At 30.2% G+C, this 18,719-nt stretch overlaps 1 protein-coding gene and 1 long non-coding RNA gene across 3 annotated transcripts in view; one reads left to right on the forward strand and one right to left on the reverse strand.

Annotated features, from left to right (window-relative positions):
- Window positions 1-18,719, forward strand: part of LOC130664447 (leucine-rich repeat-containing protein 4B-like) — an 82,337-nt gene that overhangs the window by 47,038 nt on the left and 16,580 nt on the right. For both annotated transcript variants that reach the window (XM_057464345.1, XM_057464346.1), the window contains exon 3: window positions 11,605-11,658. In XM_057464345.1, coding sequence (XP_057320328.1) covers window positions 11,605-11,658 — 54 coding nt within the window. The remainder of the gene's footprint in view (window positions 1-11,604; window positions 11,659-18,719) is intronic.
- LOC130664449 (uncharacterized) lies at window positions 16,828-18,200 on the reverse strand. Its single transcript, XR_008989411.1, has 2 exons — window positions 17,564-18,200; window positions 16,828-17,148 (listed from the first exon to the last, which is right to left on the reverse strand). It is a non-coding gene; the product is annotated as an uncharacterized LOC130664449 (long non-coding RNA).

Below are 18,719 nucleotides of genomic sequence, written 5' to 3' on the forward strand. Positions count from 1 at the left end.
GTTATTATTTTTTTTCATACTTTATTTCTCTAAGCGATTTATTGATTTTTTAAAAATAGTTTTCATGCTTTAAAGTCAGATTGCTTGGTAACTATTGAATTTACGTTAAAAATTAACTAGAAAACTTTTGTAGACAATTTCATTTCCTACAAAATTGTATATGGCCATTTTTCGATACCTTTGGTATTTTAGCCACAAATTTTGAATTTATGACAAAAAAAAAATTAGAATGAAATTTTTTTAAATTATCAAATTCTTTGACTTTAAATTCTGAGTTAATTATTCAAAATACGGTAAAAATATCTCAGTACTTTTTTGTAGAGGATGAAATTTCCCATAAAAAAGCCCTCTTTGACTTTTTCCATAAACTCACTTGTTCCCGAGTTATCTAATTTCTTGCAACCGAAAATTAAAATTTTTATCACCTCAAAAAGTGCATTGTTGCCAATAAAAAAAATTAACAAATCACTATTCACATACGTCAGTTTCACGCATTGCTTTCTTTCTTTTTTTTTTTTTGTTTTTTTAAACGTCAAGCGTAAATTATTTTATTTTTATTTTTTTTTTTTTTTCATTTTATTCCCAAAATTGGATTCGACGAAACTAACGAACGTTCGTCCGCATAATTGATTGGTACCCGCAGGGGACGAGTGGTACAGAGAGAGTATTTGTTGTTATATATTTCGGAAAGAGACAGATATCGGTCGGCTAGCAGGGGTCAGGGGGGTAGGGGTCACCGGGTAAGCGCGAGGCGCGAGACAAGTTTGAAAAATAACCAGGCGAGAGAGAAATAGTGAAAGTGTGTGTTGTTTCACAGAACAGTGGGAGGTATTGGGGGTATTTTTATCAGTGTGTGTATTGCCCGGTCGATGAAACTCCCAAATTACATTGCGGCTTTCCCAAACACGCAAAAGCATGAAATTCGCTTGGCACGTGCATCGCCAGTGATGGTGTGTACACTTTTGTTTACTATAACTATACACAACTACGTGTACATTAATTGCATGGGTGTGTATGCACACATATATATGTATATACAAAGTATGTAGTTGAGTACGAAGTAGATGAACCGCGGATAGACCAAGTGGGAGCCGTGAGGTTCGTTCAACTTTTGTTTATTCCCCATAGTGTCAATAGACCCCGCATAATGAGATTCTATGGTACCACTACTATTCTCTGTATCTCTTTAACGTGGACTAGTTCTATTCTGCTCTATTCTGTTCAACTCTACTACTCAGTATGTTATGTTCAATGTAGTTCTATTCGAAATCGTGCATCGTGCACTTTTGGCTCAAGCGCATTCGCCTGCAATTAATTTATCTATAGAGACAACGGCACCTCTACCTCTACCTCTATGTCTACCTCTATCTCCACCTGCTTCCACCCACTCCTCTACTCTACCCTTCAATACTGAACAGCACCAGACCAAATAAACCAACAACGCTCGACTAGTTGTTTGAATTTCTCTTGCTGCGCGTCCTCGCGAAATTAATTACCCTCATTCAATCTTTCACGTGAGATACATCCAATTGTTCGGCAACGTTTTTTCAATCATTGTTTCATTTTATTTTACTAACTGTCAATCTTTATCGTCCAGATCCAAATTTTTTTTTACCGCAGCTGAAATTATTTTTTTTCATTCCATGCTTCAATTGATCGTCGTCACTAAATTTTTTACATCACAATATTTTATTTATTTATTTACTACTGCTTTTTTTTTGTCAACCGATTGTCAGGTTTTACTTTTTTACTGAAGTATTTTTTTTTCTTGCAATAAAATGAAATATTTCTCTCTCAGTCAAAGGAAGTTATTTAAAATTTGAATAATTTATAAACCTTTGAGTTTACGTTAAAATATAAAAGATACTTTTTTATAGAGAATTTAATTTCCTACAAAAATGTCTCTTATCATTTTTATCATACCTTCAACCGTTTGATCAAAAATTTTAATTTAAAGACAAAAATTAATAACTAAATTAATTCTCCAATTTATTTCGTACCTTTAATTAAAAATTCTGGGCAAACTTACGGAGATACAGCAAAAATGACTGAGTACAATTTTGTAGAGCGTTAAATTCCCTACAAAAAAGTCCTTATTAACAATCGCCCTAAACCGACTACTTGTGCCCGAAATTTAAATAAAACGAAAAAAACAAAATATATTTACCGCGTAAATCGCGATTACAATCTTACGGCAGTAAACCATTCAGATTAAACAATTCAATATTGAATGAGTTTATCTGTTGAATATTGAGGGTCTGATACGCACAAGAGGACATAACACAGCAGAGAAATGAGCGTGGGTGGAAGCGAGTGAGGTAAATCTGTTAGAGGAAGCACTCGAGGCGGAGATCGGACTGAATTAATCCGGTATGACTAATCGACGGAAATGTAGAACAAAACACACCGACGTTTCTACACCACAACACAGAAAATCACAGCTTACAGCTCACCGACTCCGCTTCAATCCGATCGGTCACTCAATACCTTTTATCCCATTTGCCCGACATAAGTATTTAACTTTATTAACTCTATTATTCTTCAAGCATTACCCTCATCAATACAATTATTGTAAAACAGCACAACTACATACTTTATTATATATATATATATTTATAATTACATCGATATTTAGATTATCAGATTTTGAATTCGTATATGAATAAAGTACTTGACGTTAATTAATCGGCTTTCTCCATTTTATCGCCTGCATTTACGTTCCACTTTTGTACGTGCCGTGCTCCTTTATCGATTCTTCACCCTTATTTATATATATATATATATATATAAAAGAATACGTAGCTAGCGTTCAACCAGATAATCAGCCGTGACTAATCGATAGAATTACACAATTCTCTACCACCGCTAATCCTATCGCAGTCTCCGCACTCTAAATGGATTTTCTTCCGTCGCTTCCACATAAAATACTCGTAAAACTTTATTGTTTAAATGTATTATAACAATGTTTTTTTCCCCACTTTCCACTGGCTCTGTATATATCTATATATACTTATGCAGATAAGTAGGGAACGCTTATACAAAATGGGGGTGGTTAAAAAAATAATGCCGGTGTATGGATTTAAATAAGCTCCATTGCTTTGTTTTAAATTTAAGGAAAATAATCCGTAGTTCCCTTTGTTGTTACCGAGTTCTTTATCGTAGTCTGGAGTTTTAGTTTTTTTATGGGGGAGAAATTATTATAATGAGGGATAATCGATAGTAATTTTGAAATATTGAGTAGAAGGATTGAGGGAGTAGTTCGGTTGGGTATTTATTGGTTTTGTAGAGGAGGGGCGCAAATGGAGTTGATTTATTGGAGAATATAAAAAAAATTGATTAGTTTGGAGATGGATAATGAGGAATGGTAATAAGACAGGTTTCTTTTGTGGAAAAAAATTTGAATCTGGTACTAAACATGGAGATGGGGTAGAAAATTTTTCCGCGGCAGGAATAGTGTGGAAAATGTTTTTTTTTTGTGAATAAAATAGGTCGGGTGAAATCGAAAGCTTATGAAAGATTGAGGTGATGTTTTTTCTATTGCATTTGTTATTGATTTATCTGGTTAGAAAAACTGATTGACGGTTAAAAGTATCGCCTGTAACTACAGGCTGAAAAAATATAATTCATAATATTGTTGTCTATATTTTTAACAATTTATTATTTTGATTATTTTAGTTTTCATTAAATAAATTATCAATGTTTTATTAATTACACAAGTTGACCGCTGAATTAAAAATATAAATTTAATCCGACAGAATAAAACATTCGTCGATCTATTTTATGATAAATATTTGTAACGTAATTATAATTAGTAACGAAAAGTTAAACAAAGTTTATTTATAAACAGTTTTAAAATAAATAAATCTATCAACACACACTTGGATTCTATCAACTCGCATTTATAAATTTTTTTATTATTAAATTTATAAAGCAAATAATTAATTAATGTCTTTTGCTTCTTTAATTTCTCATAACAATCACAGAAATTGATTATTTAATTATTTTCCAACTAGTTTACTTGTTTGATCGTCTGCACACGTGGAATGATTTCAATTATCAGCCATCTAGCGGCGGCCTTAATAACTAATTTTAGTATTCCAATAAAAATTTCCATAAAATATAAATATATAATTAGCTCGCGTAAATAGTTATTGTTTTAACAATGCTGGTATCTAAATTTTAATCATTCTTCGTATAAAATTCTTTAAAAGAAAATCTTAAGAAGAGAAGAGAAATTCTCGTCTACGGTCTCGATCTAAAATGAGGAATAAAAAATAAACAGCTTAAAAAAGTAATTTAGCGATTGAATGAATGATAAAAATTAAGGTAATGAAAAATGATTCCAATTATCAGCCATCTTATACAGACCTTAATAACTAATTTCAGTATCAAACCTCAAACTCATACCAAAATGTATTATTCATCATCTTATTTTTCACGTCACCCCGAATATAAATTATAAATAATACACCGAATATAACTCGATCAATTCTTACAATAAAACCAATTGGTAACAATAATTTCGATCTTCAATAATTCGCATCCCCTATATCCTTGCTCACTATTGCCCTCATTCGTCGTATCCCCTCGGTCGTGTGTGTCCGTTTGCTAGTATTACGTGCTTCAGATTCCTTATACGCGTGTACACGACGTATCTCTCGATACTGCTCCGATATTAACACGTTCCAGAGTAACGGCGATTCGGACTGCTACGTGCTGTACCGACGATCTATATCTCTCTCCTTTACAAGTGACCCGTGTGCTCTTCCCTCTGTACCCTACCAATCTTCACATACAAACACACATATACATACATACATATATACATATATATACATACATCATACTTACCAGAGATATACAAGACTAGACCCCATGGACATAAACTCGGTTATAAAAAATCGTTAGAGCAATCCACGCAAGCGACAAAATGAAACGATTCTCGAATAATGTAGGGATGAAAAAAGTCCGTGTAATTTTTTACCATCTCTTCCATATCTCGAGACGCATAAATATACAGATCACTATAAATTTACAGTATTATATTTATTCTAGGGCGTGACTTTTGACCGCTCGAGTTTTATTGACCATCAAGATTTTTTATTAAACTCAATAAAAAAACCATTTTTTTTAACGTTTGGGGCCGGCGTTTAGGGAGAGTTAATAATTAAATTGACTTTTCTGATACTTGTGACGATTAAATAAATTAAAGGCTGAAAAATTATCGTCTCGTCTGGCCGGTAAATTAAAATTGATAATAAATTGATTCATCATATTCATATATTCGATGGAAATCTATAGCATATATATCAGCATTGACGACATTTAATGCAGTACGAATCGGCTAACGAGAAAAGGTGTTTAACCCGTAATGTACTTCTATTTATATAGATTTTTTATATCCGATGGATAGAGAGCAGTTGAAAGGTGAAATGGAATAAAAAGGAATAAGTTAGTGGACAGCTCTCACTATACCCGTATTTTATATATATATGCGTTGATAAATGCTAAACATATGACACTTTTCCACGGTTTTAATGACACGGACGTTTAATGGCAGTCTATTTTCAAAGCAGTCGATAAGTTGGATGAAAAATAATTATAAGTTAAGCGACAAGTTTATTTATAATCAAGAGCTTAATACTTTTTTTCTCTTTAATAAATTTTCTAATATTTCCTGGAGTATAATAGAGAAGTTTAAGTTTTCCGGATGATATAGACTGTGATGTAGGTGTATGTGGAATAGGTATTTCAAGTCTATCCGACTGAAAATCCTGTCGTCAAAAACTACTCGCGTTGGGTTCGTTCAACCATCATGAGAGTACTGAAAAAAATATAAAAATAAAATGAGAGAAATAGATGAAAAAAAATGAAAATGGAAAGAAAAAAAAAAAGGTAATAATAATAATAAAAAGGATAGTGTGTGGATGTAAGGGAAAATAGTGAGGAAAGGGAGGACGCAGTAGTATATGAGGGAACGGAGGTCGTGGCATAAACTCAACTTGGCTCCTGCTACGACATCGGATAGGATACGAAAACAAGTTATTTCAATCGATCATTTTCAAATCGTCTTTCTCATTTTCACTCTCGTTTCTATTTCAAGCTTCAGCTATTTGATCTTTCATTTGGAATTTTATAAAAGTCATGGGGCCAAGATAAACTGCTGTAATAAATTATTTATATTGTTACATTATTTATTTGTTGATAAATATAACAATATTCGAACTTTATAAATTACTTGGGCTTGAAAAACAGCCAACTGAGTTAATTTATCATCCTCTATATTGTTCCTTCAATTATTTAGTCGTACAATTGTTGAATATAATTTTTTTTATGCAGCGGAAAATTTCTATCAGCCCGAAAATTTTCTACCGAGGTCGGAAAAGTTGTTATTTAAAATCTCAAAATGCATATTTCCAATCTCGGGTGTGATTGAGGGTCGGAAAATTTCTTCGATTCCATTTTAAGAAATCGTTGAAATTAAATTCGGAATAAATTTAGCCGTCTCATGCATGGAAAAAATTTTTCCGGGATTTATTTCAATAAATGTCCTTGAAAGTTTTTCCTTTAAGCTCCAATTTCATTTTTTTTTTAACTTTTCTATAAGACTTTGTCCCCGTTTTATTGAATACTAAAAAAAATGACATTTCCTTAAAATTTCCATAATTTACAAAAAAAAAAGTTGTATTTTGTTCATAGAACGCTTATTTCAGAGCTTAAACTTCCAACAATACAAATCCTTAGTCAATTTTCATCTGCATTTTCTTTTTCTTCATTTTCAAACAAAAAAAAAAATTTCAGAATTTTTCCAGTTTTCGGGCCTCGGGCTTTCAACAAAACAAAACTTTTTTTTAAATTTTAGTCTTGTTGTTGAAAATATTTTTTCACAAAAAAGTAATGATTTTTTTTTTAAAAACTTTTCTCATTAAAATGTTCTATAATAAGTTAATTATAAATCCGTTAATAAACTACAATAAATTCCACAACGCATTTCATCTTGCCCCAGATTCTCTCGAAACAAATAACGCGAATAAAAAAAAAAAGGTGATCAAGAATTCAGTGATATCCAAACGCTAGTGGTTATCATACGGTACACGGGAACTAGCGATAAATCCAGGAAAACACGGAAAAACGAGAGACGTATACGTAATAAAAAATAAAAATATATATAAAAAAAAAAGAGGTGAATTGTGTGTCGGATGCTCGAACGTAACACTGACGAGTACCGCGCCACGTTGACGAATCGCGCGGCATTCGAAGCCCACAGACCTATTGATTTTCCGCGCACATTTAAAACTCGCGTACACCGACGATAATAACGTATTTTCATATATGGCCCAAAAAAATCGAGCCGATTTTATGTATACGTATATTTTAAAACGGAAACTTGAACAAGCACTTCTCATATTTTAGCTCAACATATTTTTATTTACCTCCTCCCACAACTTTCATACATAGATAACATTTTTTTTTTATTATATATTTTTTTTATGTTTTTTCTAAACCTCTCATATCATATTTTTCAACGGCTCTCAACTGTTTGCATTGATTGCACAATACATCTATCTAAAATAAACAACAAAAAAAAAACTGACCATCAGTCAAATGGAGTTTTCATGTTTACAAAAAGTAACCATCGTCAAATTTACGCACTGCGATACCTGCGAAATTTTTTTGTTGCGTTAAAAATAAGCAATTGACAGATTTTCTCTATTAGAAATTATTATTACATGAAAAAAATTTTATTTTTTTTCTCTGTTAGTGAAAATGTTTTTCCTCTTCAAATAATTATTTCACTCACTTGAAAATTCAAAAGTTTTAGCCATGAAAATTTATGATACTGAAATTAGCCGTCAAATAATTTTTGATTTTTTTTTAAAACCGTAAATTTAAAAAAAAAAAATATTTCGGAAAATTGCACTTATAGTTTTTTAAATTTTCTACATGTGTATTTTTTTAATTTTCTTTTTTTTCTTTATATTAAATGTTTTTCGTAACGGATGATTTGAAAAAAATTTTATTTTTTTTCTCTTTTAGTGAAAATGTTCTTCCTCTTCAAATAATTATTTCACTCACTTGTGAAAATTCAAAAGTTTGTCATGAAAATTCATAATACTGAAATTAGCCGTCAAATAATTTTTGAATTTTTTTTAAAACCATAAATTTAAAAAAAAAATATTCCGGAAAATTGCACTTATATTTTTTTTAATTTTCTACATGTGCATTTTTTAGTTTTCTTTTTTTTCTTTATATTAAATGTTTTTCGTAATGGATGATTTGAAAATAATTTTATTTTTTTTCTCTTTTCGTGAAAATGTTTTTCCTCTTCAAATAATTATTTCACTCACTTGTGAAAATTCAAAAGTTTGTCATGAAAATTTATGATACTGAAATTAGCCGTCAAATAATTTTTGAACTTTTTTTAAAACCACAAGTTAAAAAAAAAAATATTTCGGAAAATTGCACTTATATTTTTTTTAATTTTCTACATGTGCATTTTTTTAGTTTTTTTTTTATATTAAATGTTTTTCATAATTTATGACTTGAAAATAATTTTAATGAAATTTTCATGGAAAAATTTTTTTAAATTTCTACCACAAAAATTTCGAGTTACTTTTTATTATTTTTCAATCAATTAGAGTTGATATAAATTTCAAAATATTTCAGTTATCAGATCTCGGTGAATTTCAAAGTTTTCAAGCGAATGTCAATATAAATATTTCAAATACTTGGTTAAGTTTTCAGCGGTTGAAATATTTATTTTATCAGTAGTTTTATTAATATATATACATACATATACACTATATACACAGCTCAGTAAATATATCAACTTAAATACGAATTCAGTTTACGATGTGCTAATAATAAATATTTTCCAAGGAAAATAAAAACAAACGAGAAAATTTAAATTACCCAGCTTACGAAAATATTTCGAGCAAACTCAGATGATCATATCGTCAAATAAATTATCTCTTCCACCCAATAAAGAAAATTAATTCCCGAAAAATTTTTCCAGTCAATTGAAAAATCTCGAGTTTTTTTCGTAAATTAATCCATTGAAAATTTCTCACCGGTTAATAATTTCAAAATTAATTAATCAGAAATAAATGAAGGAAAGTTTTCTCTTCAACTAGTCGTTAATTTAAATTATTTTCCCTCTGTGATTTTATCAAAGCGAAAACTTAAATTAATCGTAATACAAGTTTTATATTCCAATTGGACTCCAAGTTAAATATATATGTATAAAAACATCTGTCAAACTTGGATATTCTTTTCAGTATCTTTTTCTGATTGTCACACTCATTTTTTTACATTTTTTATCACCCACCTTTCTCTTTTTTTGCCTCACCCTAGCACCTGTTCCACCCACTGAACTACATAAATCATGAGAACGTGACAATGCTTTCGTTCTACTTGTTCTCCAAGGAGTTTGACAAAAAAACACGAAAAAAAAAAAAAAAAAGTAAACGTTATGCGAAATTTTTTGCTTTCATGTCTCAACAAAATTTTTAAAAGACCAAATTAATTTTTCACAATTATTATTATTTTTTTTAAGTGCAATTGTCTTCTAAAAAAATGTTTACATGGCAAGAAAAATATATAATTCATCATAAGAATAATTTTTCTCAAGTTTAAAAAATAAAAATTTATAATTAAATTCATACACCGGAAAAAAAATTTTCTCATTTCATTATTTTCCTCATATATTTTCTACAACTACTGTACACTCATATATATATATATATATACATTACTTTGTGGAATTTTAGTGAAACTTTAATTAATCTAACTTGGCGGCAACATAAAATTACGACCATAGAATTTCATTGACGAGAAATTTTTTTCTTCAAACTTTTATTTATTTTACTTGGGAGTTTTTTTACTAAGTAATAAAACAATAATTTTTTTGCTCGCTACCGAAGCGATATTTATTTACTCCCCCATCTTTGCAACGTCATCATGTGCGTAAAAATTTTTTTGTCAAATTTACTGGCAGTGCTGAATCGAAGCAAACGTATCCGCCGGCTATTTACTGGATAATATTGATGGGGAGTGTGTTTGTATTACACACAAAATGCGGTTATATGAGTTTGATAAATATTTATAGATAATATTTAATATTTTACTGTGTAAACAAAAATTTTATTATCTGAGTTTAAATTAATTTTGCTGAGTAAAATTTTTTATCTATATACAAGTCAATGGGACATTCAATTAATTTAAAATTTATCAGTGGATCTACAGAAACAATAATATGAATAATTAAAACGAATGATTTAATGTTTCAGTAGTGTAAATAATTAATTTAAAGAGCCAGCGATGTTCTATTCAATTATTTTATTAAATGTTTGGTATTATTTTCGGCTCCGACTTAATAACATCAGACACTAATGGATACAACAATAAATATTTATTTTCATTTATATTTATCATTGAAATCAATTTTATGGAACAATTTTCGGTTTTATACTAAAATTCGTTATTAAGGTCTCCGCTAGATGGCTGATGATTAAAATCATTTTTCATTGTCTTATTTTTTATCATTCATTCAATCGCTAAATTACTTTTTTAAGCTGTTTATTTTTTATTTCTCATTTTAGATCGAGACCGTAGACGAGAATTTCTCTTCTCTTCTTAAGATTTTCTTTTAAAGAATTTTATACGAAGAATGATTGAAATTTAGATACCAGCATTGTTAAAACAATAACTATTTACGCGAGCTAATTATATATTTATATTTTATGGAAATTTTTATTGGAATACTAAAATTAGTTATTAAGGCCGCCGCTAGATGGCTGATAATTGAAATCATTCCACGTGTGCAGACGATCAAACAAGTAAACTAGTTGGAAAATAATTAAATAATCAATTTCTGTGATTGTTATGAGAAATTAAAGAAGCAAAAGACATTAATTAATTATTTGCTTTATAAATTTAGTAATAAAAAAATTTATAAATGCGAGTTGATAGAATCCAAGTGTGTGTTGATAGATTTATTTATTTTAAAACTGTTTATAAATAAACTTTGTTTAACTTTTCGTTACTAATTATAATTACGTTATAAATATTTATCATAAAATATATCGACGAATGTTTTATTCTGTCGGATTAAATTTATATTTTTAATTCAGCGGTCAACTTGTCTAATTAATAAAACATTGATAATTTATTTAATGAAAAGTAAAATAATCAAAATAATAAATTGTTAAAAATATAGACAACAATATTATGAATTATATTTTTTCAGCCTGTAGTTACAGGCGATACTTTTAACCGTCAATCAGTTTTTCTAACCAGATAAATCAATAACAAATGCAATAGAAAAAATATCACCTCAATCTTTCATAAGCTTTCGATTTCACCCGACCTATTTTATTCCCAAAAAAAAACTATTTTCCTCACTATTCCTCCCGCAAAATTCCCACCTGCATTTCTCACGCTAATTACTAGTCATCAAATTTATATCATCACTCACAATCCTCTTACAAATCCATTACAAACCCTCTAAAAATTTTAAATATTTACTCTTTACTCTAACGCCCATCAAATAAATCATTAAAGTCAAAATTTATCTTAACAAAAAAATTTGAATTTCTGTTTCAGAATAAAACGATATTCTCACCCGACACAAATACATGCAGAGAGTCTTCAAAGAGGGTAAGTGAAGTGTAGATACATTTGACTTTTATTATATATCACATACATATAAATTCAAACAAATAAGTATCTCATTATTCAAAGCGGCACTTTTTCCTCCCCGATAAAATTCGTCTTGAGTTATCCATATCTCCATACGTTTCCTATCTCTCGCTTATTTATCAAGTCCTTTACTTACGAATGTTAAAATATACCTACAATCACACATATATTTATGTATGCAAACCTACGGAAAATAAATGGCGGGAATGTAACTTGGAGGAAAAAGGAAGGGAAGGGAAGGGAACCGAGGGTTAAATTACAATAAATAAAGCGTTAAAGTGCTGGGTGGTAACATTGACGAAGGTAATTTTAATAAAAGTAATAGGCGTTTCGACACTATCGTGTCATGAATGGATTGATCGAGGGTTTTAAACTTTTTCATCCCTAATGTCTTTTATTAATCTCACCGGAAATAGTTGACGTTCAGCAAAAATACTTTAATAATATTTTTATCTTTATTTTTCATTCCTTTGTTATTCAATACGTGGTTACGTTTTATTTTTTTTTTTCACCGGTGATTTTTTCAAAGGAAATTGCGATACTAACACCATGACACTATCATTTTATCCAGTTGATTGAAGGCCACACCCCTGTGTGTTGTGTTATCGCCTTGATTTTTCTCCCTCATTTTTTTTTTTTTTACTGACCCTCGTCCACACCCTGAACTCAAGTTCATAAACCACGATTCTTTGATCACGCACCTTCGATAATTCATGTACGCAACCCTCTGTCATTTACACGCAACCCGGATTAATTCTACACCGAAAAATAATAATAAATCTTTTTAAAAAAAAGCTCTGGTAGAAATACTTCTTTTTTTTTCAATTCATTAAAGATAATTAATAGGTCATACTTGGAAAAAATAATCCACATAATTTTCTACACGTGTTTTGAAAAAGTTACATTTTGAAAATTTTTTCTTCTGGAATTCACTGAAGTTTTCGACAGAAGATTCTGCATAAAATGACATATAGTCGGGTTCTTTTTGATCAAAATTAAAATTTCACACATATTCATCTACGCATCAAATTTTTTTCTTTGGGTATTTTGGGCCTTTTCTCGTATTGCCCGGATTTTTGAAGCCTAATAAAGGCGATCTATGGAACAGGGCTTTATTCTACTGAAAAATCTGCTCAAAATTACCGATAATTGGGTTATAGTTTTGATTAGAAGAAACTGGGGCACAACGGACCCCTTAAAACTATGCGAAAAAAAAATTTTGCTTGAAGCCCCCATACAGGAGCTGCCAGAGTTGAACAACGGGCCCCTACTTGGCCCAGCACTGGGGAACCTAGCTTTGGCACACCTATATTGGCCCAGGCTTGGGCCAGGACTGGGTAACCTAGCCTTGGCTATCCAATGGCAAGCCAGACTTGGGCCAAGACTGGGTAACCTAGCCTTGGCCATCCAATGGCAAGCCAGGCTTGGGCCAAGGTAGGATTACCCAAGTTTGGATATATCTATGGTTTATATAAGTAGATCATATAAATGTACCAGTTCAACGTTAGTAGGTTCGTCCAGTAGCTACCGTTCGGACCCAGTAATCAGAAGGACAGCAGTTCGCGCCCAGAGTCCAGCAGAATTTCCACCGAGTTTTTTTCACATCATTTACCTCCCTTAGATAATTAAAACGTTAATGATCATGAATTCTACGAGGTTAATAATAATAAATTTTTTTTAATTAAATTTATTTGTTTCCTGGAAGCCTGGGCCAGGTCTGGCAACCAAGCATGGGCCAGGTCTGGTAACCAAGCATGGGCCAGGTCTGGCAACCAGGCTTGGCCCGAGATTATCATTCCAGGCTTCTACCAAGGCTGGGCCAAGACTGGCTTACAAGCCTGGCCCAAGGTTCTACAAAGTTGGGCCAAGTCTGGGCCAAGCCTGGGCCCGTGGTGCTTTCCTCTCTGGGCCGTCATATTTTTATGAGTTTGATATATTTACTGTTTGAAAGCGATAAAAGACCCCCGGGTACGACAGACCCCAGTATTTTCGTGCACGGAGCCAATATCATATGCCCATTTACTTCTCTTTAGCTGCCAACTATACGTTAAATTTTCGATATCGCGTCCGCACGAACTTCCTTCGCATACTTAAACTCGAAAATAACAAAATTCTATTTCAATTTTAAAAATATTTTTTTTTTTTGTAAAAAATGTCTTTTTCTCAACAGTGACAATATCTTCTTATCAGTATCACAGGAACTACAATAAAAATAAATGAAATCACCGAAGCCAATTTCCATAAACAAAAAATTTTTTTCTAATTAAATTAAAGTAGAAAATAAATAATCTGATGACTAATCTACTGATTTAAATAAAACAAAGGATAAATTTAATATTAAAATTACCTGAGCGGTACAAAAGGTAAAAAATGATAGAAAAATAACCGTAAATGCGGAAATAAATGTTTTGAATAACAACAAACCGTCAGAGTTTAAGACAATTGTAAAAGTGAATTAATTTGTAAATGTTTATGTAGTATGATTGCAGCAACTTCTTTTGTATATTATTCGTATCTCATTCTCCAGGGGTAATACGATACTCCGGTGTTTCTTAACATTTTCATCTCATTGGTTAACGCACACCATGAATGAGAATCCAGCACACCATCGCTTTACTACAGGCATCAGAACATCCTCTATCCTCTATCCTCTTTCCAACCCCCTAGACAACCCGATTGCGAGCCAGGCTCTGTTCCTTTAATGTGCAAGCGAGACCCCGAGATCCTTTGATGTGTTATTCCGGCTCGTTCCATTGAAATAAAATCTACATTCTGTTTCCAAGGCTTTATCTGATGTTTCTCTTTACGCTATCTTTATTCCTCCTCACATACTTTGAATTTTATTTCATTTTATTCTTTTATATAACATACTTTTTTTTATTCTTATTCGCTACCCATCTTTTTTTATTAATTCTATTCCATTTATTTATTTTTTCCACTACCACAACACTGAGTTTAATTAATTCTCAGTGTAAATTTTATATCAGGGTTATGAGTGGAGGAAAAATAAGAAAATAAGGGACAAGTAGACAAGCATGTACGTTAAATTATGTAGAATCTCGTGTGCTTGAGTGTGTGTACACAGGGTAAAAGAAATGCAAAAAAAAGAATAAAAAAAAAAATACTAAAAAGAAGAAAAGGGAAAAGATGTGATGGGAGGGTAAAAAAAAGCTTCAACTCTATACCTCACTCTTGGGTATTCAGTGGAATGGATAATGATGCCACCAAAAGAAACACCAAGAGATTCTTTATCTACACCCTTCTCTTGTGCCCTAGTCCTGGTCCTCATCTTCATCCTTGTCCTCCGCATTCTCGTCTTCGCAAGGGCTCTGATAGTCAAGTCTTTCTATCAGCCCACCACAGCACCAACAACATTCTTCCACTTTTCGTCTCGCGTTTTTTTTATCCCTTTCTTTTTCATCCGCACCCCCTGCAAACATTCGTGAGAAGGCCCTACGACAAATGCGAATAAGAACCTTTACTTGCGGACTTTTGTATGCGATGAGTGGGTTTTTTTTCCTCACTTTCCCTTTCTGATGTTATGCTGGTCCCTCAATCTTTTATCATTTATCTTTGTTCGTATATATCGCTGTTCGCAGACGACTCCCCTGAGAATGAGCCTCTCCTTTTTATTTTAATTTTTTTTTTTACTTTCGGTTTTTGTCTGGGATATATTTTTTCAAGCTCATTTATTTTAATAAATCTCCATGTATTAAAATTTCATTCTTTTTGTTATTCTTGAGCTTTAATTTTTTATCACCAGTATTTTTTAGTTTTGTTTGAGCGGAGCGGGAAATTATTTAATTTGAATGGAAATAAGTTTTGCTAGTGATAAATTTATGGTAAAATATATTTGACAATAAAATGCACTGGGATAAAGTTTGTGCATATAAATATTATTATTATTATTTTGTAAAAAGATATCGAGTGAGAAAAATCAGTGACATTATAGAAAATTTAAAAAAAATTACATTTCTGGTATTTGTTCAGTCTGTCAGTGTCTTTGCTGTAATATGTGACTCAATTTAATATTTTCTTAAGTGAATAAAAATTGAATCGCGGAATAAAATTTATAAACTTCAAAGATGAAAGTCTTGAATATAAATATTTGGGATTTCAAGATGTAACTCCAGTTACATATAAAAAAGTAAATGGTATGAATATGAAAAATTTTTACAAAAGACTGAGAATAAAAATATTAAATTTTTTGTTCATCTGAAAAAAAAAAAATGAATTATTTTCTGCCGGAAAATCTATTACTGATAATTATCAGCATCAAATTTTGCTTCCTATTAAAAATTTTCTATTAACGCGGGAAATTCAAAAATTTAAAAATTCAAAAAATCTACAATTCAAAAAATAATTTTTCGTAAGATCTTCGTAAGATTCTAACCTACTAGATCTAATCAGTTCTCATTTCTTCACACCCTAAATTATATATGAAGGTCATAAAATTTTTTAGTTACTTACAACAAACTTGAATTGAAACCCCAACAATAATTGCAAAGTTAGACCATAAATTTATTTCCTCAGAATGTAAACTATTTTCTTGTTAAAATTTTCATTTAAACAAAATAATTTCGCCTACTTAACTCTCTACATACATTGGATTTTTATCGTCCCCATTTCTCACTTACAATAGTAATTAATAAAACTTTATTAGTTTAATTAAAATTAAACCCGTAATTAAATTATTTTTAAATATAATCGTACACGGAAAAAAAATTCACGGATTTTTTACGATTTAACTATCGTAATTTTCATTATATAGTATTGTAACGCTGGACTATAAGTTTTCAATAATAATTTTTACAATAGACTATCGTAATTTTTATTTTATAATTTATACTACTACCAGAAAGAAAAAATCAGATACTATAGAGTAAATTATACAAGTTGTGTTAACATAAATTCTAATACAACTATCGTAAAATGAATGAGTCGGTAATGTAGAATTTCTTTAAATATAAAATAATAATTAGAAGTCAATGGAGTAAAATATATTTTCTTAAAAAAGTAGAACTTATAATTAATAAAAAAGAAAAATTTATCATTTGGAATTTTTTTTTTTTTTTTAACAGTTAAATTGAGAAGGAAAATACAATCTCGAAATAAAAATAAAACATGTTGAAGTAGTAATAATAAAACATTTATTTAATATTTTTTCAAACATATTTTTTTGGTATATATAAAATTTATGAATAAATAACTCATTTATTTGTATTCAAAATACGCACATGTAGAAAATTAAAAAAACCATAGGTGCAATTTTTTCGAATACTTTTTTTCTATAATTTATCATTTTTAAAAAAATCCAAAAATTATTAGGCGTCTGCTAACTTCAGTATCATAAAGAAATGTTGAATGTCCATAATTTGAGGTTATTGAAATGTTTTACCTCTCGCAAAGCCGGGTAAAATTATTCATTGTCGACAAATGAAGATTATCCTGTAACAAAATTAGGAGAATTGAATTTATTAGAAAAAATAAATTTTCATTCATTTAGAATCATTTATCCTATGACCACAAAATACTACTAAATTGTTTATAAAAATAAACTTCTTGTCCAGATAAATGATTTTAAAACGAACGATATACATGATACTGAAGTTAGCAGATATCTAATAATTTTTGGATTTTTTTTTAGACGATAAATAATTAAAAAAAAAATATTTAAAAAAATTGCACCCATAGTTTTTTAAATTTTCTACATGTGTATTTTTTTAGTTTTTTTTTTTTTTGTAATTTCTTTGGTGAAAAAAAAAATCCGAAAATTACTAATTATCTGCCAACTTCAGGATCATACGATATACCCACAGAATATTAAGTTTAATAAAAATTGAATAATAATAATTATACTTACACCACCAAATTATTATATTCCACAATCTATGTAGGTTTGTAATGACGAAAGTACAGTTTTTATTTTAAATTTCTTATTTACAATTGTCCGAAAAACGTCATGAATAATAACCTCTATTTCTGCACTACACTGTGGATAAAGATGAACTGATTTATAAATATATATAGTTGAACCACAAATAATACAGACAAAGTAGATGTCATCATTTGTATTTATATATATATATACACTCATACAAGCATCACATCATGGTTTGTGACAACACTTGTCTTTCATACGTAAACGCTTCAGATGGCATATACTATACCATTTCAGAAAATTTACAATCCAACTATCGTAATTTTTGTAGCTTGTATTGTAAAAACATAGAGGCAGCACTGTAAATTAAAAGGAAGAATAAAAGAATAAATAGTATAATTAAATCTTATTTTTTATTCTTTTACTATTTACGATAGTAACATTGTAATATTTCTTATTGAATTGATTACAATAAACTCTTAATGAAATTACGATAGTGAATAGTAAAAAATCTTTTAAAAACTGTAAATTTTCGTATCATATATTTGAATGTTACAGATAATAAAAGTATAGTCCAGGATTACGATAGTAATATTGGAATTTTTCGTCGAATTTTTTTTCCGTGTAATTATGCAATTAAATATTCATATTTAATTAAATAACTACGTGAGTGACATATCTAATAAATATATATATATATATACATATATACGATAGAATAATCACAGGCAGGGTATCTTTATAATGATATTAATATATTACGTATAAATTAAAATCTGAAACAGCGGGTGGGATTTTAACCCAGTTTTCATTGCAAGTACAAACGTTACCCTGAAATACTGCAGGTACATATCATCATTGGGGTCTATACATTCTAGTCTGACGGAGATTTCATCAAAATTCACGCGAATGCACGCAAACGTGTATAATTGTAGATACGTTGAGAGTACGGCTGACAAGGGGGTAGGGGGTGGGAGAGGATTGCGGGGGAGAGAGAAGAGACTAGATGAGTAGATGAGAGGAGAGAGTAGAGAGGTAAAGAGGTAAAGCACTGGCAGAGTTGTGTAGAGGATGTGCGAGTGAATTCCGGGAATTTACCAGGAGAATCAGGCCAAAGCCGGCGTTGCCACTTTTAGCT

This window comes from Microplitis mediator, chromosome 3, assembly GCF_029852145.1.
Source record: "Microplitis mediator isolate UGA2020A chromosome 3, iyMicMedi2.1, whole genome shotgun sequence".
Lineage (NCBI taxonomy): Eukaryota > Metazoa > Arthropoda > Insecta > Hymenoptera > Braconidae > Microplitis > Microplitis mediator.